The sequence below is a fragment of the Bos indicus x Bos taurus genome, chromosome 19 (assembly GCF_003369695.1).
Source record: "Bos indicus x Bos taurus breed Angus x Brahman F1 hybrid chromosome 19, Bos_hybrid_MaternalHap_v2.0, whole genome shotgun sequence".
NCBI classification, from domain to species: domain Eukaryota; kingdom Metazoa; phylum Chordata; class Mammalia; order Artiodactyla; family Bovidae; genus Bos; species Bos indicus x Bos taurus.
The window spans coordinates 49,854,565-49,878,780 of NC_040094.1; the positions used below are offsets into that span (position 1 = coordinate 49,854,565).

The 24,216-nt window shown below is 36.8% G+C and overlaps 1 protein-coding gene across 1 annotated transcript in view; it reads right to left on the reverse strand.

Annotated features, from left to right (window-relative positions):
- SMURF2 (SMAD specific E3 ubiquitin protein ligase 2) overlaps positions 1–24,216 on the reverse strand; it is a 113,905-nt gene that overhangs the window by 16,670 nt on the left and 73,019 nt on the right. The window contains exons 4-11 of the mRNA XM_027517700.1: positions 21,852–21,985; positions 20,885–20,950; positions 18,870–18,954; positions 16,097–16,180; positions 13,182–13,384; positions 10,861–10,945; positions 6,153–6,311; positions 1,014–1,206 (exon numbers count right to left, since the gene is read on the reverse strand). Coding sequence (XP_027373501.1) covers positions 1,014–1,206; positions 6,153–6,311; positions 10,861–10,945; positions 13,182–13,384; positions 16,097–16,180; positions 18,870–18,954; positions 20,885–20,950; positions 21,852–21,985 — 1,009 coding nt within the window. The remainder of the gene's footprint in view (positions 1–1,013; positions 1,207–6,152; positions 6,312–10,860; positions 10,946–13,181; positions 13,385–16,096; positions 16,181–18,869; positions 18,955–20,884; positions 20,951–21,851; positions 21,986–24,216) is intronic.

Sequence of the window (24,216 nt, forward strand, 5' to 3'; positions counted from 1 at the left end):
AGCAATGATACCACTCATATTAAAAAACACAATCTGCCAGAAGTACCACATTTTTTAAAGGTAGTTGACCTAATCCAGGTGACAGATTCCAGCAGGAAGTAAAGGTAAGAAACAGAAAGTTTCAAAGAACGTAAGTAATTGTTAATGTGCTCCTCACTACACTGACAACTTTACATTATTTTAACACTACAAAGGACTGAGTACTACTAACAAGGTCAGAATTGTTCTGAGAGAAAAAAGTTCATCCTTTGGGAGAAGGATTACGAAGTCCCCAAACATCTCTTGCCCTGGAACCCGCTAATAAGTGGGAAAGTCCTGCCTTGGACCTCTTGCCACTTATTATGTAAGAACATTGAAGCTGCTATTAGAGCTATAAAATCCAGAGATAAAAGGACATACCAGAAAGGAAGATTTTCAATAAATTAAGGAAGCAGTCCAACAGTAATTAGACAAAACGATTTTTTGATCTAAGAGTCCCTTACCTTTTGGAAGAATTAGAAAATAAGGGATGGATAATATCTGTGGTCTTTTAAAATTCATGAACAAATCAGTATCTGCAATGCAGGGACCAAGCTGCACCCATTAGAACCTCTCACACTTCATCCCATCCAAGTGTTTATCTTATATATTAAATCTCTCCAATACTACTGCCTTTACTCCCCACAAGTAAGAAGAGAAATTAACGAAAATTCTCCCATTTTAAAGAGATTAAAGTGGAAGTCGCTCAGTCGTGTCCGACTCTTTGCGACCCCATGGATTGTAGCCTGCCAGGCTCCTCTGTCCATGGAATTCTCCAAACAAGAATACTGGAGTAGGTAACCATTCCCTTCTCCAGGGAATCTTCCCTACAGTGATCAAACCCAGGTCCTCCCACATTGCAGGCGGATTCTTTACCGTCTGAGCTACCAGGGAAGCCCTTAAAGAGATTGAGTCCCCCCAGTATATATTTGGAAAACCAGTTCATCACTGGAATTTAAATTTTCTCTATTTTAAAATCAGACTTGTACATTTACCTCAAAAATCTCTTCTCTGGAAACCTCAATGCGGCAATGGCCAGCCTGAGGCTGTTGCTGAGAAAGTTCCTGCCGCAGAATCTTTAGCTTCTGAACTAGGTCTCGCTTGTACCGTGGGACTGTCAGACACTCTGTGTCATCAGGGCACAACGACACCACCTGCTGTTGCTGGTCTTTCAATTGGTTCTGCCGACTAAAAGTAAACAAATATTATTAAGAATCTTTTTTAAAGACTTCAATTATACATTTAAAATTGCATTGCATGCTAAACCAAGTCTATCTATATTATTTCGAGGCCTTGTTTTAGTCTTAGCTTGACATTTCTAACAATAAACTGCCTCCAAAGTTTATTTCTTAGAATTTATGGAAGTGGACAATTAGAGTTTTATCCAAAAAGCTTTATCCAGCTGCTGAAAGCAATTTTCTCAAGTACTGTTTCCATTTTCCTCCACTCAGTTTACCAGCTCTCACTTCAAAATTCGGGCATATGCCAAATCCTGTGCCTGTTATCTAGAGCCTATCTCTCTGCAAGAGACAAACAGCTGGACTGGCAGTCTGGCAGGACCCCTTCTCCTATGCACACTACAGTCTAGACCACAGGAATGTGGCAAGTCACAGAGAAATGAGCACTTTACAAACAAGTCTAAATGCTTTATAAAGTGACTATTTTTCTTTTCTTCCTTTTTTTTTTTTTGCGCGGGGGGGGGGGGGGGGGGGGGGGGGGAGTGGCATGCAGGACCTTAATTCCTTGACCAGGGATCAAATCTGTGTCCCCTGCAGTAGAAGCATGAAGTCTTAACCACTGGACCACTAAGGAGGTCCTTACTTTTATTTTTACTGCGGTAAAAAACACATAAACTTTACCATTTTAACCATTTTTAAGCATTATAGTCACTGGCATTAAGTACATTCACATTGTCTCTTACACTACAGTGACTTCTAACTGCATATATAGTTTACCACAAATACACAGAAATAAACTCCCAAGTGCAGCAGAAACATAATTTTCAGAAGGCACATTGCCTACAGATATATTTATTCTCCTGACAAAAATACTGTAAGCTGCATCTAAGAATTTTTTTAAAGAATCTTATGATATAATGAATGAGTTAATTTCAGTAAACTGTCAGGAAATAAAACATCAGGTAATTCACTATTAATGTCTACGCAAATGCTAAATGATTCAGTTGGAATCTAATTTCACACACAACAGACAAGAGTACAATCTTCTAACCTAAAAGTAAAGGACAATGGTAGCTATGAGAAAATAAAAATAACTTTCAGTTCTCTAACAAATCACTCAAACTTACTTTACATATAATGATTCAACAGGTAAAAGCCCAAATTTATACCTAGAACATGTAACGATCCAAAAAAATGCAGCTTTGATGAAAATGACAAATCACCATTTATTCTCATAAGCATTGTAATAAAGGTGTTTTTTGTATACACATGCATATGTAAATCAAAACAGAATGTATTAAAAATACTCTTTAAACAATGGTATTAATCCTATCCCAAAAAAAGAACTTGGGTATACGAAGTTAAATACATAAAATTTTAATTCCAAGTGGATCAGAGACTTCAATGTAAAACCTAAAGCCAAAAGTCTTAGGTGCCAAAGCACAATCCATAGAAAAACAAATGGATAAAATGAACATCACTTAAATTTCAAAAAACCTTTACACTCTTCAAAAGACACTGTTAAAAAAATGAAGAGACAAGTCATGGTCTAGGAGAAAATCTTTCTAAAACTTATAGCTGACATACAACGTGTATTTCAAGCATCTAAAGAATTCTCAAAACTCAAAAAACTCAGTTTTTTTTTTTAAAACTTCACCAAAAAAGATATACAAATGGAAATAAGCCCATGAAAAGATGTTCAACATCATTAGTTACTAAAGAAAAGCAAATTAAAACTTAATGAGAATTCTGTAAAGCAATTATCCTTCAATAAAAATTTAAAAAAACTTAATGAGATACCACTACACATCTATTAGAATGTCTAAAATTAAGATTAACCATACCAAGTGTTAGCAAGAGCAACTACAACTCTCACACACTGCTACTGGGAATGTCAAATGGCACAATCACTTCAAAAAATAATCTGGCAGTCTCTTCAAAAGTTAAACACAAATCTGTCATATGATGCAGCCTAGGTGTTTATTTATCAAAGAGAAGTAACAGTGTCCACAGAAAGACTTAAACATAAATGTTCCTAACAGTTTAGTCACAGCCCCAAACTGAATCCAAATATTCATCAGGAGGTAAACAGATTCATAAATTGAGGTCTATCCACACAATGGAATGAAAACAAATGAACGACACAGGCAACAACAGAGATGAATCTCAAATAATTAGGCTGAGTAAAAGAAATCAAACAAAAGAGAGTACATACTGTATGAATCCACTTATCCAGAACTCTAAAAACTGCAGTGTATAGTGACAGAAAGCAAATCGGTGGTTGGCTGAAAATGAGGTGTGGACTGAACTGTGTCTAAGTAAATAAGTTGAAGGCATAAGCCTTAGCACCCCTGACTGTGACCTTATTTGGACACAGGGTCTTTGCAGATGTATTCAACTTAAATGAGGTCACACTAGATGAGGGTGGCCCTAAACCCAGTAGACTGGTATTCTTATAAGGAGAGGTAAATTTGGATCCAGAATATAGGGGAGAAGCTGTAACATAGTAAGAAATATACTTTGATCTTTGTCCCCAGTTATTGACAACACAACTCCTAAAATGCTTGAAATTTCCTGAGTGACAGAGGTGGCAAGTGTACTCTGTTCCAATATTTGGTCTTTGTCCCTGGCACAGGACAGGGAAGCTCCTAAGTCCCTCAGAAGTTCCTGGGTTTTGGAGCATTTTTTTGTTTCAGTGAGGTGACTATTACATAGTTGCAGGATAGGGCCTGGTTGCAGAAAAGACCAAGGCTTGCTGAGAAGCCTAGAACTTTCAGTGCCACCCCCCAGCCTCTGGGGAGCGGGGAGAGGAACTGGAGACTGAGTTAATGATCAATCACTCCTATGTGATAACGTCTCCATAAAAACCCCTGAATGCTGGTGTTCAGAAAGCTGGGTTGAAGAACACACTGCAGGTGCCCAGAGGATGAAGCACCCTGCAGGAGAGTACACGGAAGGTCCATGTAGCCCCCAGCCCCTCCCCTGCCCTATGCCTCTCTTCCATTTGGCTGTTCCCGAGTTACACCCTTTATAAAAAAACTGGTAACGTAAGGAAATAACTTCCCTGAGTTCTGTGAGCCGTTCTAGCAAACTGCTGAACCTGAGAGTCATGAGAACGCCTCGACTTATGGCCAGTTGAAACTGAGCCCTTCACCTGTGAGGCCTGATGCTAACTGGGTGGCATTAGACTGAATTCAAGTCCGTAGATGGGGAGAATTGAAATGTTTGAGGAAAAAACTCCCACACTTGGTGGCAGATGTTTTGTGGGTAGACCAAATCGCAGAAGGCCAGGTGAAGACAAGGAACAGACTGGAATAATGTTCCCACAAGTCAAGGACAGCAAGGTTTCCAGGAACCAACAGCAGCTAGGGGAAGAGCATGGAACTGATCCTCCTTGAGAGATTCCAGAAGGACCAACCCTGGGCCAGCCTGGCTCTGAACTCGTCTCCAGAACTATCAGAGAATGAACTTAGATTGCTCTAAACCACCCAGCGTGTAGTGTTTTGTTATGGCAGCCTCAGGAGACGAGGGAAGGGGTGGGAGGAGGGACCACCAAGAGGCTAGAGAGGGGCAGGAGGAACTCGCGGGGCAGTGGGTACGTTCACCATCTCCATTAAGGATCCAGGCAATTAAGGTGAGAGTCTCACAGTATATAATATGTCAAAACAAACCGTACATAGAAAATATGTACAACTTACTGTGTGTCAATTAAATTTCAACAAAGCCAATTTTAAAACAGTTCATCAAAAAAGTCTACAAATAATAAATGCTGGAGAGTGTGGGAAGAAAAGGGAAACCCTCCTACACTGTTGGTGGGAATGTAAACTGGTGTAGCTACTATGAAAAACAGTATGGAGGGTCCTAAAAAAACTAAAAATGGAGCTACCATATGATCTAGCAATCCCACTCCTGGGCATGTATCTGGAAAACATGAAAATTCAAAAAGATACATGCACTCCAATGTATATAGCAGCACTATTTACAAGAGCCAAGGCATGGAAGCAACCCAAGCATACACACTCTCACTCACGCACAATGAAATATTACTCAGTCATAAAAAAGAATGAAATATCGCCACTTGCAGCAACATGGATGGACCGTGAGAATATCATACTAAGTGCAGTAAGCCAGAGAGAAAGACAAATACTATATATGATACCACTTATACGTGCAATCTAAAAAATAATATACATGAATCTATACACAAAACAAAACCAGACTGACAGACATAGGACACAAATTTATGGTTACCAAAGGAGAAAGGGAGGGTGGGGAGGGGTAAATGAGCAGTATGGGATTAACAGATATAAACTGCTATACATAAAACAGATAAGCAACAAGGATTTACTGCAGAACACAAGGAACTACATTCAATATCTTATATAACCTATAATGGAAAATGATCTGGAAAAAATATATACATATAACTGGGTCACTCTGATATACACCTGAAACTGACACAGTATTATAAATCAACTATATTTTAATTAAAAAAAAAAAAGGATATATCAAGCCCATTCACAAAGATTTGTGAGAGAGACTGTTTCGGTCCTGCAAATGGGAAAAAAGGATTCAAGCTGAAGGACAAAACTGACAGCAGAAAGTCCTCTGGGATGGATTCAACTTTCCTAGAGCTAGTTCTAGGGCACTTGCAGGGTGAAGGGGAGAGGGACTCCACCTACCCCACAAAGCAGCCTGTCTCTGCAGGTGTACTGGGACAAACCTCTGACACACACCCTTCTCCTAACATTTCAGGGCAGGTTCCTACTTAAGCACAGTTGGGATTAAAATATGCAAACATGAGAGTAACATTTGGTATACCCATAAAATTATGTTCAACAGAAATAATTTATAACTGAAGAAAGAAGCCATTCTATCACATTTATTACAAAAAGCATCCATCAGTCTTCTTTTGTTGAGACTCATATCTTAACATGTATTATTTTAAAAACTTACTTTAAAACTAAATGCAAGTTAGCAGAGAGCCGAGGATCTGTAAACTGTGTTGTTCTGTTGTTATGGTCAACGAAATAAACTCTGCCTGTTGCTGTATTCCGGATCTCCCATCCAGGAGGCAACGGACCAAGCTCTTCACAATTGATGTTGCTAAGATCCCTGCAAAAACAAATATAAAATAAAAAATACCTCACTGCTGGGCCTGCTGAGCCAAGCAAGTGTAAATGACACAGAACAATTCCATGAAGTCTGAGAAAATGTATTGTTTCAGAAACTTGAGACGTTGAGCTGGAATCTTTAATTCCCAATGGTTTAACAAACTTGCTTATTCAAAACCCAATCCATAAATGGCTCAGAAACTTATCACACAGCCTACATTTTTAGTGAGTTCATTCCTGGGTTTTAATGTAATTCAGGTTTTAAATTAATCTAAAAGCAATCACAACATTTGCCAACATAAACTGTACTTCAATATTTGTCTGAAAAAACATTGTTTTCCAAATGTCAGTGATATAAGGAATTAAATGTTTTCTAAAATTTCCCTTCAATTATTTCTTTACCACGCCATAAAATCTGTGTAAATGTTCATTCCATGATTAATTTTAAGCTCTTCAATAAAGCAAAACTGGACATGTTATTAAAATTATGATCCTGAAAATAACTACAGCATACGTTTTAAAGGATAACTGCTCCTTTTTGAATTCTAAAAGCTATAAAGCTAGTGAATGGAGAATCAGTTTAAGACACCTTAGGAAGAATGTTCTAAGATTTACTGCTATGTAAAAAGAAGCGAAAGATTTTTAATGGAGCAAAGACCCCTGTTGTTATACCACATGAACGCTCACTCAGTTTTGTCTGACTCTGATCCCATTGACTGTAGCCCATCGGGCTCCTCTGTCCATGGAATTCTCCAGGCAAGAATACTGGAGTGGGTTGCCATTTCCTCCTCCAGGGGATCTTCCTGACCCAGGGACTGAACCATGTCTCCTGCATGTGAAGAGGAACTAAAAAGCCTCTTGATGAAAGTGAAAGTGGAGAGTGAAAAAGTTGGCTTGAAGCTCAACATTCAGAAAACTAAGATCATGGCATCTGGTCCCATCACTTCATGGGAAATAGATGGGGAAACAGTAGAAACAGTATCAGACTTTATTTTTGGGGGCTCCAAAATCACTGCAGATGGTGACTACAGCCATGAAATTAAAAGACACTTACTCCTTAGAAGGAAAGTTATGACCAACCTAGATAGCATATTCAAAAGCAGACATTACTTTGCCAACAAAGGTCCGTCTAGTCAAGGCTATGGTTTCTCCAGTGGTCATGTATGGATGTGAGAGTTGGACTGTGAAGAAAGCCGAGCACCGAAGAATTGATGCTTTTGAACTGTGGTGTTGGAGAAGACTCTTGAGAGTCCCTTGGACTGCAAGGAGATCCAACCAGTCCATTCTGAAGGAGATCAGCCCTGGGATTTCTTTGGAAGAAATGATGCTAAAGCTGAAACTCCAATACTTTGGCCACCTCATGTGAACAGTTGACTCATTGGAAAAGACTGATGCTGGGAGGGACTGGGGGCAGGAGGAAAAGGGGACGACAGAGGATGAGATGGATGGCATCACCAACTCGATGGACTGAGTTTGAGTGAACTCTGGGAGTTGGTGATGGACAGGGAGGCCTGGCGTGCTGCAATTCATGGGGGTCACAAAGTCGGACACGACTGAGCGACTGAACTGAACTGAAAGAATGAAATAAAAGTAGCATATCTAATATAAATTTGAACTATAGCCAAAAATTATAATGACAAATCTCATCAAAATTATGTTTTAAAAGTTAAACTAGAAAAAAGTTTTCCTGAAATAACCTCTTCTTGGCCACAGTGAAAATACAATGATGGGCACCCATAGATTTGTTGGAACAATGATTTCTGACCTGTGCTTACAGAAGCCCCAGAGATTTTTCTGCTTCAGAACAACTAAATATTGGAAAGAAGAAACTATTCTGAGACACTGCTAATCTTCAAAAGAGCCAAGGGGAAGAGTTCCAAGAATCCTCCTCAATTTTTTTTTTTAAGTGAATTGAGCTGGAGCTGGTACCTGAGAGGCAGACAGGTAGAGTGGGGGGCTGCCAGAGAGCAGTGATTAACTGGTAAACTCAGCCTCAGACCAGCAGCAAGGTTAGAAAAGGAAATCTGGAACTTCCCCACTGAGAACTCAAAGGCAAGATGAAGTGATTCCAGGAAAAATTCCTCAATTCTCACTTTAGGTTCACAGAACTCCAACCAATTAAAATCAAACTCACAATCAAAGATCACCAAACACTTCATTCAGAAAAGAATTCATGGTGACTGAGAGTCAGTAGAAACAAAACCAAGGAATTAGATCCCCAAGTACTATCAGAGATCAGAAAGAATAGCTATGATATGCAGTGTAAGAAAATAATAATAAAAGGGAACAATTATAGAAACAAACTATCACTTAGAGATTAAGAATGAATAGTTTTTTTTTAATGGAACTTTTAGAAATGAAAGGTAATTACTGCAATCAAAGAATGAATAATTCTTTTGCTATAATGCAACATTTGACCTTATATCATTTTATTCAGAATTTTATAGATTTACAGTCATACATGGAAGAACTCTAAAGAATTGATAAGCAGCAGCAAACTGTAAACACTACGTGGCGCTGAGACGTGATTAAAGGAAGATGGTATCGTATCAAGACTACATGGTCAGTGTGCCACGGAGTGAACAACAAAGCATCATTAATCACTATTTTAAAGGGAAATACAGAACATTCTGAAATGCGACTTCTCAGTAAATCTAAGTTTACTGGGTATCTTTAAATAAAGCTAGTCTTAAAAAGTGTCTGAGTTACACTATTTTATAAACGTCTTTGACTAGTAATAATATTTTAATAGAATCTAAATATTTACAGTCTGCTTCGATAAAAGATCCTCCATACAAAAGACGTATTTATTAAAGGAACTCCCCAAACAAAAGATACATAATTTAAGATAACACTTTGGAGTATAGGGACTAAAGAAAACACATAATCCAGAGCATTATTTCTTAAAGTTATTATTCAATACTCAATATGAAATATTCTTAAATCCTTATAGAAACCCCTTACTAATTAATGAAAAACTGCCACTGTTTTCTCAGGAATAAGAACATATTGCCAACTGTGGTGCCAGAATCTCTCTCAATTCCAACTTCTGATGCCGGCTTAACATACTACTCTTTCAACAGGCAACTCAAAATCAACTTTCACACTACTATAAATTATTTAGTTTTTTTTAAGAATCATTTTTCTTCTAAACGTTTCCTTACAATGACTTTAATTTTATAGAAAAGTTCAATATTGACCTTCAACTTGATAAACAAAACCCAAAGCACTTCTTTTAATAACTTATGTAACAAAACTCTTATTTCTAAAAATTAGGCACTTGGATTTTTTTCAGTGAGCTTATTAATAAAACAAAAATTTCCTCTCCACTATTTTTTTTTTAATCAATAGCTTATATCATGAACACACAGAAATGGCCACCCTGACACAATCATTAATGATAACACATTTCCTTGGCTGCCACTCTCAAAAGATTCTAATTAAGCTCTATCACAAGTAAAACATTTTGGGAATTCCCTGGCCGATTAGGCAGTTTTCACTGTTGGAGCACAGGTTCAATCCCTGGTAGAGAAATTAAGATCCCACAAGCCACCAAGTAAGGCCAAAAAAAAAAAAAAAGGTAAAACATTTTCATTATAATAGCTTTATTTATAAATAAATAGAGTATCAAAGCCATCCAAAATCAGCTAGTCAAATCTGTTTTTAATTTAAAAACATGACTCTTGACAGAGCTCTGAGTACAAACTTTATGCAGGAAAAGATCTGACTCTCCATAGGATTTTTTAAAGAGAGGAATGTTGTATTTAATATATAAAATATCCTCATCTTATAAAGGTATATGTGCAGCTTACAAAGTTGATTTAGAAACTCATTTAGAACTCAGCCTTTTTTTTTGCAGCTTCAACTGGACTGCTTGGCACCCTCCGTCTGTTCATTAGAAAATAATTCAAATAGCTAGTGGCTTAAAATCCATTATTTGATACTAAAATGTACTAGAAATTATGTTCAACTACTGAATTGATTTTGTGTCATGTCATCTTCTTGAAGTTAAAAGATAGCTGACATTTTGGGGTTGGCATTCAACAATGCCTGCAGTTCAAATATACAAGTTTTGGCATTTAAAATAAATTTAATTTCTTTTAATTGGGTTATTTCTCTTCTACTTTAAAACCTGAAGATTGATTATATTTACATAAAGCTAAAATAAATAAACCTTAAAAAAAAAAGCCTAACCAGAAATAAAAATATCAATTTACTACCCTTAAGAAAAATGTTTTTGTTAACGTTTCCATGTTTTCCCCAAGTCATCTTTCAAACTCTTAAAAGACTCATGTTTCTGCCTTGATTTTTTTAAGGGGGAAGGGGAGAGGAACCAGGGACTGGTTGGGGGGCGGTGGGTAGGGCACGGGGATAGGCTTGTGGATAGGCTTGCAGAGAAGTTAGAACTTCCAACTAAATGTCAAACTGAAAAGATGATCTGAAAGAGCCAAACTTTTACTATTTTAAGGAGTTAAAGATTAAATAATCAAATAAATCCTCAGTGAAATGGATATTCAATGGTATGAAGGGTATTCAGAACATGTTCTTACCTAGGCACTCTTGGATCATGCCATGTGCTCACGCCAGTCTGCGTATGTAAGAAATACACCTGACCTTGTTGTGTTGTCCTCTGTTCTGTAAAATTAAGAAACACTAATGATAAAAACATTCAGAATGTCCAAATCAAAAACAGCTATGAACACTAGGACATGAATAAGTAAAATTTCCAAATTACCAATCTATTTTATTACAAAGGAATTGCCTTACTTGTTCTGAACTCAGAACACATTTCCTCCTGGAAACAATCTTATAAATGGTGCTGAGGGTCACAGGCCAGCTATCTAAAATATGGCTCAAATATTAAACATGTTGCAATGGAAAACAGAAAACAAGACTGTCATAGTACCAATAATTACATGAAACAAACACGAAATTATCTTTTGTTTGTCTTAAATGTAGAGACTAAGGGGAACAGAAGGGCTCAAAGGAAGAGGCCAGCCAACTCTGGGGAGATTCTCAGGGGATGTGTAGAAACTTTCAAAGAGTTAACAGGCTGGGAATGCTTTTTAAATAATTTTATATAAAAACTTGTATTTTTTTCTTTCCCTGAGAGAAGTGTAGTCTCAAGTCTACACTTGGACTCCGACTAAAGCAAAAACAATGAAATATGAGAGAGATACCCTATAGTCAAAAATAGGCAACGATGGAAAAATAATCAAGTCAGAAAGAGAAAGACTAAAGGCAAGTGTGCCTACTGGAGAGAAAAAAGCCATAGGTAAGATTAAGTCAAAGCCTTTGGGAAGAGACTGAGGAAGCCAGAAAAGAGAAGGCATCTGTGCAAGGGCTTCTCTAATGGGGTTTCTTCAATGGTGGTTTTCGGTCTTATTTATGCTTTTCAGCAACAGAACTACTTAAAAAAAAATATCTAATGAAAAATTCCAACATATGAAACAATAAAATTATTGCTAATACTTATTAGTATACATTTGTTCACAAACTTGTAATGAAAACCAATTTAAACTTTAAACTTTTAAAATTATAAATGCAAAAATGTTTAAAACTGGTTCTGCATGACAGCTGCAATAATTTCAGCCTCGGAACTCACTTTTTACTCCTATGTTTCAGTTGTACAAAAAAATTTTTTAACTGAAATCACACAAATATAAAAGTATGACTACCCACACTCCAAGCTGCTTGCCATATAATCTCAAAGAGTAATGGCAGGCAATACTAGATTGTAATGTCTGAACATTAATAATGACTGCTAAATTTTACTAATTTTAACTTCTCATGAAATTTCATTTATTTCTTACAACAAATCTATATGGTTGGTACTAATACTTCCCCCTTTTTATGTAAGATAAAACTGGAGGCTCAGAGAGGTTAAATAATGTACCCAGAGTCAAACAACTATTAATAACATGTAGCAAAGACAGGATTTGAACCCAGGTCTGCCTGTTTTCCAAGCTCCATGCGCTAATCACTGTGCTTTAAGTTAACCTGTATGGCCTAGCATAATTAATGGGGAAAAAATTTTTTTTAATTACAGAGTTAAAATACTTTATAAAGTCAGAATGATGCATTTAAGTTTTAAAAATATTCTAGAGTAAAAATAAGTTAGATCAGGCAATTCCCATGTTGGTCACTAGGTGTCATGACCAGCCCACAGTAGTTTATCTAGAGGTTGTGAGAAGAGCAAGGGCGTAAGTAACTTGGTTAAGTTTTTAACAAGAGACTCCAGTTGAGTTCATACTACAAGAGTTCACATGTCCTCAGCTATAAGAAGACTCATATTATCTCCCACATGGAATTCTAAAATTTAGGAAATTACCTAAGATTATATTTTTACACAAACACAGAAGTGACTAAATCATTTACAATAACCCAATCACTCAGATAACCCCAAACTATAGACAGTACAAATATAATACATAAATACCATCACAAACATGCTATTTAAGTTATTTCTAAATATGTATGTTTAGAAAATTACATTACAGTTCTGACTTCAGACTGCCATTATCAAGAACACCAGCATCCCACTTTTTACAGTGCCTGTGTACAAAGCAGTCTCACGCTGTTTCATATACTCCTCACAAAACCTTTGTGAAAAGGAGAGGTATTGTTCACCTCATTTCACTGTAAAGGAGCAAAAAGGCTGAGGTTAAATGACTAACCCAAAGTCAGACTCTTGTTAGTTTTCTATCACTTCAGAGACTTATCAGAGTTGGGGGGTTTTACATTTACTTTTATTTTCATGCAGAATTCCTAAACCCAGATTAATAACTACTTTAAAGGCTGATTTTCTGGCTTTCTAAGCAAGCTTAAGTCAGTAAAACACACTTTATTTTTCCTCTGGTAGTTGTCATACCATAGCCTTCCGGTAGGTCTGGAGGAGTATGTAAATGTGTCCTGCTCATGTAATTTCTATGTCGTTGTGACCTGACTCTTCTCTCTGCCAGTCTGGGATCTGAAGACTGTCCACACGTTGCACCATTTGTTCCACTAATTGGAGTGTTCTCATCAACAAAGCAGCTAAGAGGTCTGCCGGGACTAGAATATTCAGATGCCGGTCTATCAAAAAGTAACAAGGAAATAAAAACTTACTCAACTCAGATATCACAAGTAGAGATTATAGACAATGTGTGTACTGCAGTAACAATCACTTCCAAGAAAACAGAATGATTAATACAAACATGACAACTTCAAGAAACTCTAAATAAAAGCAAACCAGAAGTCTCAAAGCACCAAAGAAACCCAGGTGATAAGCAGATTATCAATTACAGATTAAAATCACTTTGGTGGTGGTGGTTTAGTCACTTAGCCGTGTCCGACTCGTTGCGACTCCATGTACTGTAGCCCACTAGGCTTCTCTGTCCTTGGGATTCTCCAGGCAAGAAAACTGGAGTGGGTTGCCATTTCCTCCTCCAGGGGATATTCCCGACCCAGGAATCGAACCCAGGTCTCCTGCACTGTAGGCAGATTCTTTACCATCTGAGCTATAAGGGAAGCCCTTATTGATCTTAATTACACTTTATATGAAATCTACATACATTTGCAGATGTGTGTATGAGCGCCCAAAGCCCTGCTTGGCTCAGCTACAGGCCACCTCAGACTTGCACTTCCATCCTTCTCCCATGCTGCCTCTGCCCCACCAACCCTCTTCCTCCTCCTCAAGCTTGCATGGTTGTTTTACCTTCAGTGCCAGAGAGCAGCCCTTCCTCCTATTTAGGATGATTTTTTCTCCTATTTTCTCTAGGCCAGACTCTTTTTTGTCATTCAAATCACAGTTTAAGCTTAAATGCTGCCTCTAAGAAGTCCTTCCTGACCGTCAGATCTACTCACCCAGGCATCTGATAGTACATCACCTTTCTTCCTCAGCAGAGCAGTTAATTCTGGTATTTTCCTCATCTGCAACCCTGTTTCTGCCCATCTTCTCCTACTAGAATATTTATTGAGAGAACAGAGTCTGCCTAGTTACCCACCGTATATATTCCTGTACCTGGAACAGTACTCAGCATACATTTAAGAGAAGTAGTTCAATAAATACTGAATGAATAAAGGAAAGAAGATAGTCTGTCACTTCAAAGAGCTTCCAGTCTCTTCTAGGTCAACCAAATTAAGAGGATAATCAAGAGTTAATTTTTAAACTAACATTTACAATCAACTTTATACATGTGAAAATTAAAGTCAATTTTATCAGTTAAATGAGGAAGAAAGGGACTTCACTAAAACACTGACACAAGCACACATTTATTTACACTGAGATATGATAAAAATAGATTCTTCTGACTTCAATATAATCCTTGGCTGGTTAATACTAGAAATAAACTCTCAAATAAGCATTTTTTTAAATGGCAACATAAGCTAGGCTTTCATCCAAGAATCACAGTGTAATAGAGAAGACTGAGTGACTCAATGAGTTAAGCAATTTAATCCCAATAAAATAAAAGTTTTCCAGTGGTCATGTATGGATGTGAGAGTTGAACTGTGAAGAAAGCTGAGCACCGAAGAATTGATGCTTTTGAACTGTGGTGTTGGAGAAGACTCTTGAGAGTCCCCTGGACTGCAAGGAGATCCACCAGTCCATCCTAAAGGACACCAGTCCTAGGTGTTCATTGGAAGGACTGATGCTGAAGCTGAAACTCCAATACTTTGGCCACCTCATGTGAACAGTTGACTCATTGGAAAAGACCCTGATGCTGGGAGGGATTGGGGGGCAGGAGGAGAAGGGGACGACAGAGGATGAGATGGCTGGATGGCATCACCAACTTGATGGATGTGAGTTTGGGTGAACTCCGAGAGCTGGTGATGGACAGGGAGGCCTGGCGTGCTGTGATTCATGGGGTCGCAAAGAGTCGGACACGACTGAGCGACTGAACTGAACTGATAGCTAATGAGAAGCATTCGATGTTCTATGTCTGGGGTCATTCCTGTTCAGGGAGGGAAAAAAAACAGTAGGAGGGGCAAAGCAAGCACTGAGTAAGTACAGGTGGCAAATAAACTTTTTTCTTATTTTGAAAAGTAAAAAAAGGAAATCCAGCCACTTATCCTATTCACTTTCAGTTACTTAGAGAGCTTTCCTTGAAGCTTTCAAAAATTACCTTGCATCCCCCTGTCTTTACACATTAAGCTCCAGGAAGGCCTTTTGGCATTATTCATTGTTATAGCACAGAGCCAAGCATACAACAATTTAGTAAATTCAATGATAGCTGTTACCACTGTCCTGAACACTTTTCATCATGTTCCCCCTTACTTGGCTAAATCTTCACATGCTTCAGGATTTTTAGTTCAGAGATTCTCCTCCTTCAGAGTTTTCCTTTCCAAGTTCTACCATTCCCTTACCCCCGACTCTAAGTCAAGTGCCTCTCCAGATGGTCTCAGACCATCTGGTTCTTCTCTTGGTCACAGACCTTACTGGACACACTATAATCACCCCTTGACAAGACTGAATAAATGGTGATCCCTGTACACATATTTTGTTACAGCCCTTCAATAATGGACTCAAAAAATTTAAGAGTCGCAGGAGTAAGACTTATTTAATGTATTCATTTAGCTCATTTAATAAATATTTACTAAATACCATCACAGGCCATGGAGCTACAAAAACAGGATAACCTGCTAAGCAATCTTTATTAAAAATAATAAAGGCATCTGCTATAAGATCTACTGATCTAGAGCATTTTACACAAAGGAAAGAAATCTGATAAAGCTGACATACAAGCAGAGGGTGACTTCAGGAGGGTGAATAGCACAGACTCTGGAAAAAGATTCTTATGTTCTCACCGTGTTGGGCGTTCCCACTGCGTAGTTCTTGTTATGTGGTTTAGGTACTGGATTCTTCCAGAGGCAGTTCGCCTTTCTTCCCAGCTTAAATAAAAATATTGAGAGATAAAGCAGTAATAGGAAGCCAGACATGGAGTGGTTTTGGTGCAAGCCACAAGACATTTGTTGTTATGAATCAGCAATGACAAATTGAAAAAAACAATGCACAGAATATAAAAATTGTTTCAACTTATTTTACAACTGTACAATATGTCTTCTGGAATTCTGAAGCTTTTAAAATATTTATTCTGAGGAGTGACTATCTTCCATCAGCCAAACTGAGAATTTTTCAATGATGTAAACAATGCTCAATTATTAATAATTATACTAATTCTCCAGAATTTAGTGGGAGGGGAAAAAAGTCCATACTAAAAATAAAAATTACACATAATTTTAAAAAATTAAATGTAACTAGAAATGTATATAAAAATCTTTCCAAAACATTTAGGCTACCCAAACTAATTTTTTAATCTTCATATTTTTATTTTCTCTTACATATTTTCTATCAAAAGTTATTTATGAATTAAAAAAAAATTTTAAGTATAGCTGACATACAACATTATATTAGTTTCAGGCATTCAACATAGTGATTTAACATCTCCATACACTACACAATGATCACCAGGATAAGTCTAGTAACCTTCTGTGACCAAAGTTACTACAACATGGACCATATTCCTTATGCTGTACATCACATCCCCATGACTTACTTATGACTGGAAGTTTGTACCTCCCAATCCTCTTCACCTATTTCATCCATTCCCCTCCCTCTCCCTGCCCTGGCAAAGCAATACAGAGTTTGTTCTTTGTATCTGAGTCTGTTTCATTTGTTTGTTTGCTCTGTTTTTCAGTTTCCCCATACAAGTGAAATCAGATGGTATTTGTCTTTCTCTGACTTATTTCACTTAGCATAATACTCTCTAGATCCACCTGTGTTGTTAGAAGTGACAAGATCTCATTCCTTTCTTATGGCTGAGCAATATTCTATTTTGTGTGTGTGTGTGTATACACTGCATCTTCTTTATCCATGTCTCTGTTAATGGACACACACAGGCTGCTTCCGTATCTCATCTATAATAAATAATGCTGCAACAAACAAAGGGATGCATATACCTGTTTGAATTAGTATTTTCATTTTCTTAGGACAGATACCCAGAAATGGAATAGCTGGATCATATGGTAATTCCGTTTTTAACTCTCTGAGGAACCTCCATACCATTTTCTATAATGGCTGTACCAATTTACACTCCCATCTATGCCATACAAGGGTTCCTTTCTCTCCATAACTTCACCAACATTTGCTATTTATCAAACTAAATTTTTAAAAAGCAAAAATTTTACTTCTTCAATCTTATTAATATAACAAAAAAATTAGGTAAGTGACTACAGTAATGTTAATATGCCACAAGCCGCTGGCAAAAAAATAGAAAATAAAAAGGCACTTGCAAGTTTCTCCCCTCCGTGATTACAATTACAGTACAATGATGTGGAGCAAATTTAGAATAATTAGCCTTACACTTTTGTAACCTCTCAATATTGATTAGTTATTTCATCCTAAACTTCTCCCTCAAAAGTACCATAATTTACCTCACATCCATAAAAATTAACAGGTACATCAAGAGTCTAAAATGACCTATAAACAGACTTAAATTATAGCAATTTTTAACAGTTCACACAAAATGAGTAAACATCATAGCCTGGATTTGAAATTTCATGTGAAAATAACTTAAATCAAAATTTAAATCAATTATACATTTTAAATGGATATAACTTGTTATACATGTAAACTATACCTCACTGAAGTTAATTAAAAATACTTTGAAAATTAAAAATAAAATGGTAAGATTTCAGAACTAGTATCAAACAAAAATAGAGAACAATGATAAAAGCATAAACTTCGAATCAAGACTTAAATCTGAGTTCCAGTTGTGCCATTTTTATGTGGCCTTTGGCAAAATACATATCTTCTCTGAGTCTCAGTTCCTTAAGCCTGTAAAATGCATGAGGGTGGTACAGTAGTAATGGTAGTAGTAACAGCTAATTATTTATTAAGCACTTGCTGTATGTTAGACATTGTGCTAAGCGCGCTACATGAATGATTCCATTTCATCCTCACAAGTATTTAAGGCAAGTGCACTACCATCATTATCTGCAATATAAACCAAAGTTCACAAAAGCCAAATAAACGGATTAAACTTATAAAGCTGGTAAACAGAAGGGTAAGGATTGAAACCCTAATGGTCTAACTCCAGAATCACATGCTATGAGAATTCAATATTATGCATATCATGTAATGATAAATGATATAAAGTGCTAACACTTGTAGGCTCAATAAATGTTACTATGTTATTGTAATTACTATTACACAAATTCTGTATACCATCCCTTTAAATAGAGCAATGTCTCATTCAGTATGTATATGCCATGTTTTAAATAATTTAATCAAACAAAAAAGCTTTTGTTTTGAATACATAATATTTACAAGAGATTTATATCTGTCAAGCAATTTGATTTTTTTCCCAGTCAAAACTCTTAAGTAAAACAAATGTAACATATCTAATTTGTTCATAATTAATTCATATCTTACTTTATGAATCTGTTGTAATAAGATTCCTCACTAATTTTCTAAGTGCAAGGAAAACCAGGACTCTAGAACTGATCAGCAAATTTCTAACGTGTAAACACCAACTTACTGCTCATTATTTTAAGGCTATCACCAATGAATTTAGCTTACCCATCTGGTAAGTCATTATCAAACAAACGACTGCAGTCCACCACTTGTCCTCCTGTGCCTATTCGGTCTCTGGACTGAAGGCTCACTATTAAACAACAGAAACATCACCAAGAGTCACAGAACTAGAAAGAATTACTGCAATTTACAATACTGCTTTTTAAAAGATAGCTGGCTTATTAGCTTATTTTAATAGTTAAGAATGAACTCTAGTTTCTACTAAATTCTGCAATTTCTTTGTCCATGAGATTTTCCCCTTTAACGTTTTCTACCTTTTATCATGACTTCCCTGGTGGCTCAAACGGTAAAGCGTCTGCTTTTATCATGTTCATGGCGAGTCCATGAACTCCTTTTCTTCCTATCATAATGGGGCAACACAAGTCCATGCTGCTGCTGCTGCTAAGTCACTTCAGTGGTGTCCGACTCTGTGAGACTCCATAGATGGCAGCCTACCAGGATCCCCTGTCCCTGGAATTCTCCAGGCAAGAACACTGGAGTGGGTTGCCACTTCCTTCTCCAATGCATGAAAGTGAAATCACTCAGTCGTCTCCGACTCTTAGAGACCCCATGGACTGCAGCCCACCAGGCTCCTCCGTCCATGGGAGACTCCAGGCAAGAGTAAAGTCCACGAGTGCACTTGAAATATAATACAATGAAAGGTATATTCATGTATTTCACATTTTTGAGTTTTTAACTTCCTTTTCAATCTAAGAAGGACAGGAATTATGAATAATACTGTAGTTTAGATACTTCCCTGATACCCACAATAGGGCTTTTGTTATGATGCTACTCTGCTGCTACTGCTGCTAAGTCGCTTCAGTCGTGTCCGACTCTGTGCAACCCCAGAGACAGCAGCCCACCAGGCTCCGCCGTCCCTGGGATTCTCCAGGCAAGAACACTGGAGTGGGTTGCCATTTCCTTCTTCAATGCATGAAAGGGAAAAGTGAAAGTCAAGTCGCTCAGTGTGTCCGACTCTTCGAGATCCCGTGGGCTGCAGCCTACCAGGCTCCTCCGTCCATGGGATTTTCCAGGCAAGAGTACTGGAGTGGGCTCTGGCAACTCCCTAACCATGAACCTAATTCATTGCCTTCTAAATTTAAGTCTTTCAAGTACTTTCTGTAACTAAAACCTCTCTAACAGGTTCATATAACGCAATATAATGCCATTTTTTTTTTTTTTTTAAATATATTTTGGCCATGCCATACAGCATGTGGGATCTTAAGTTTCCCAACCAGGGACTGAACCCATGCCCCTGCGTTGGAACCACGGAATCTTAACCACTGGACCGCCAGGGAAGTCCCACATACAATGCAATCATTTTATTCTAAACTCTGCTCTATAATCAAATGGTAAGATTTCAATTGCATATTTCTTTTTAAAGAAGTTTCAAAGGAGCCCATCTCAGTGTCCTATACTCTTCTAGGTATCTTGATCAATCTCAATCTATCAATTCTTAAGATAAGTCTCAGGAAATTTTATATAACAGGGTCAATTCAAGATAACCTCACTAGTCCAATAAGTGCCTATGAGTAACAGAACAATTTTCCCTTTCTCCTATCAGTGCTATACTGCTATTTCTCATCCTATTTTTTTCAGTTAGTAAAAATTATTTTAAAACCATAAAGTATTAAACTGGCTTTTCTTACTCAAAAACTAGTTTGAGAAGATCTTGATTTATCTCAAAGTTTTACTGTATTTGTATATTTTTAAAAAATTCCTTCCTAAAGGATCAATAGTTCTTCACATTAGGAGCATATTTTTTACATTATTTATATTTTGTTCCTTTTTAAAAAAATTAAGTTGGCCTGGACTCTGGATCCAGTATTCAAATAATTTTACATGACTTATTTAATTCATGCCAGTACAATGAACCTACAAAAGCTACAGTTATAGTACTTTGATTTAAAATGTATTCAGAGTTTGCTGTGCTAAGTTAAGTTGCTTAGTCGTGTCGGACTTAGAGTTTAGGTCAGCTTAAATGAAACCAAAATTCATATAATTTTCAGTGCCACACTTACCTACTATCTGTCCTCTAACTGTATCATTGTCATTTGGCCCAAGTTTGCATAGATCCAACCTCTGATCTATTTCAAATCAACAACAAAAGGAAAAAAAGTAAGTTGGTATCAGAGATTCTAACATCTATAGAGTAACAGTAAATTTCTACAATCCATTGGAAATTGGACCAATCATTTCAAGAACTTTTAAGGTTTAATGATGAAACAAATGTTCAAAATTTTAACTGCACACATAATATTAATATAATGTCTCAATGGAAGTTTTGACAAACTTAGATTTCAAAAAACGTAATACATGATGCCAACAAGCAGTTATTTTTCTCCAAAAATTTCGAAACACTTTAGTCTAAATCTTAGCTTGCCGCTTAATAGTTTGGTTCTTAAGTAATTTATCCCTAAAGCTTGATTTTTTTCAGGTATAATTATAGTACTATAATTATACCATATATTAAGGATTAAATCAGATAGTTATGTAAAACTCTCAGCACAGTACCTGGCACATAAGAGTCCAAAAATGCTAGTTGTTGTCATATTTTTATCTAACCATTTCAAATAACCCCTGCCCCCACACACAACATAAATATTAATAAGAGGGCAACTATAAACTAACAAAAGGGTTTGAGTCAGTTCTGGTACTAATCGTTTAGAAGCAACTCACTTCTTCTCTCGTGTCTCATCTATAATAACAGACATGACACTGGCCTGACCAGTTACAGTAAGGAACAATGTCAACCACTGCATGTTGGTTTTACTTTGATTACGGCACTCATAACTGAATTCTTAACATGTTTCATTTCTTTTGAAAAAGTCAACAAAATAAATTTAGACCAGGAATTTTTATCAATGTTTCAGATATACAGGGGAAGTCAGGTTTTGGACCTCTGCCTCCCCCATCAAAATATAGATATACGTATATATATTTAAATTTGTATATTTAAATTTTTAAGAGCACTCGTCATCTACTTACAACCAGTGTCTTTGAGGCGGTTGATGGCATTGGAAAGAAGACGAACACAACCAAGAAATCCAGCACCTTGTTTTTTATGGATCTTCTTGTGATTCCATACACTGATCGTAACTGAATCAGACTTTCCAATATACCTAAAAAAAACCAAAATGACTGCATGAGTAACTTGGTAACTATGAGTAGTTAATATAAAAGTTTTCTAAGTTTTCTTTCCTTTTTGTTGTAGTCCAAAGTCACAAATGTTTAGAATATGGTTAGATAGCCCGAAATATGTTTGAATTCAATCTATCCACAGGACTGAATTTTTTTAAAAAAAAGCTCAAAAGTAAAGTCTAAAAAGAATTTTTAATATATTCTTTAACACATTTGCCACTTTCAGATTGAGTAACAATTTTTGTTAATAAAAGAAACTATTTTAGGAGCTAGTGTCACAGAACTCTATGGAAGTTTATGATTATTTCTTCCCAAAAACAAAAATCTTAGAAGACCTTTTATCACAGTCACATTTTAAATATATTTCAATGACATGACCTATTACCTCAGCGAATACTCAGTTCATTTTCAAGGGGCATTGTCAAGGCTGACAGACCAAAAATCTGACATACCTGTTATGTTTTAAAATGCTGTAGAACAAAAGCTGATTGTAACGCTTTTCCCCTGCTTCTTTCCTGTATGCAGGCCTTGAGCGAGCAGGACTCTTGCAGATTTCACTTCACTGCCTGCAGACAAGCAGAGCAGGGAAAAGCGTTACTACACTTGTCTGTGCATACACCTGGAAGTGTGGAGAAGCTCTACCACAGCCAATTGTTAACATGGTGTCATCCCATGCGAAAATACAATAAAATAATTATATCAGTAGAACCCTAAATTTCAATGACTCTAAGAGGTCAAATTTTTGGTCCAGCAACCTTGACCTTAAAGTGTAATTCAGTAAAGCAGTAATATCAGAAAAATTAAAAAAAAAAAAAAAAAAAAAAAACCTATACCACTTAAGTAAGGACTAAATCTTTTAAATGAGTAACATGAAAGGCACACTTGAGGCCTTGGATCCAGCTGTGTTAAAGCATGCCTACCCTCCTTTTAATTACGTAAGCTAATACTTTTACATTTTTTACTTTATACTGGAGTATATTTACACTGTTGTGTTGGTTTCAGATGCACATCAAAGTGAATCAGTTATACATATACTCATTCTTTTCCCATGTAGGTTATTACAATAGGTCCCTGTTGAGTATCTATTTTGTACATATCAATGTGTATATGTTTCATTATGTAAGGCAACACTTTTCAAAAATGAAGCCAATGTGAATTTCATTTCTACGGCTTGCAAATGAAAAAATCTAGACTAAAATATCATTCAGTACACGTGTATCAATTTTCAAATAAACCTAAACAGAGCTTATTCGTTAACTATATACCTCCATGACATTTAAAAATTCTAGAATCAGAATCAAGTATTAACAAGATAAATCACCCCAGACCAAATATTTAAAAAAAAAAAAAAATCACACTAAAGTCAGTGTCCCAGCTGGCAAGCCTGATACACAAGTATGCTAAAATACCGGTTCCTTGAGGCCTTAAAGCCTACCCATCCACTGGCTTAAGCATCCTGTTGGAAGGCTGGATATCAAAGCCCAGAGAGACCCTGGGAACATATACAAAAAACAGGAAAGTTTCTGTCAGCCTGTATCCTTGAATGACTGTCTCCCTCTGAGACTCCCTGAAACAAGATTATTGTCACCAATCCCTGAAATATTCCCAAATGGTAAGCCTAATATACTCCAATGGTGATGACGAGGTTGAAACAGAAGGAGTAGCGAAAAGTGTTTAAAAGGAATGGAAAGTTAAATCAACAAGTCAATTTAAAAAAGTAAATAAATAAAAGGGATGGAAGACTTCCTGAATCCCTTCCCCAACCCAGTTCATCCTCAACCATAGCAGCACTCAGAGACAGTAGGCACAGCTGAGGGAGGAGGTGAAATTCTGTAATAAAAACAGGGTATTCAGAGAAGGGATTAATCTAGTGAATGGAGAGACCTCCTAGCATCCTCAAGTCTTTCAGATTCAAGAACCCTTTCAGATCAAGAATATAGCCCCCAGGAAGGAGAAGGAAGAATTCTGTGCAGAAAATGTCAGTTACTCCTGACTACCCTACCAAGCAGGCCAGCACTATCCATGGGCAGATAGTTTCCAATCAATATTTAAGTGCCTCTCCTTGAATATAAAAAGACAGGAACCCAAATCAAACTAACAGAAAAGAAAAAAAGGAAACCTGAGCAGAGAGAGGTTACACAAAAGAAAAAAACTACAATTATAAAACTTCTCTCATTAAAGAAGATACTGCTTCCAGGAAGTAAGAGTAAGT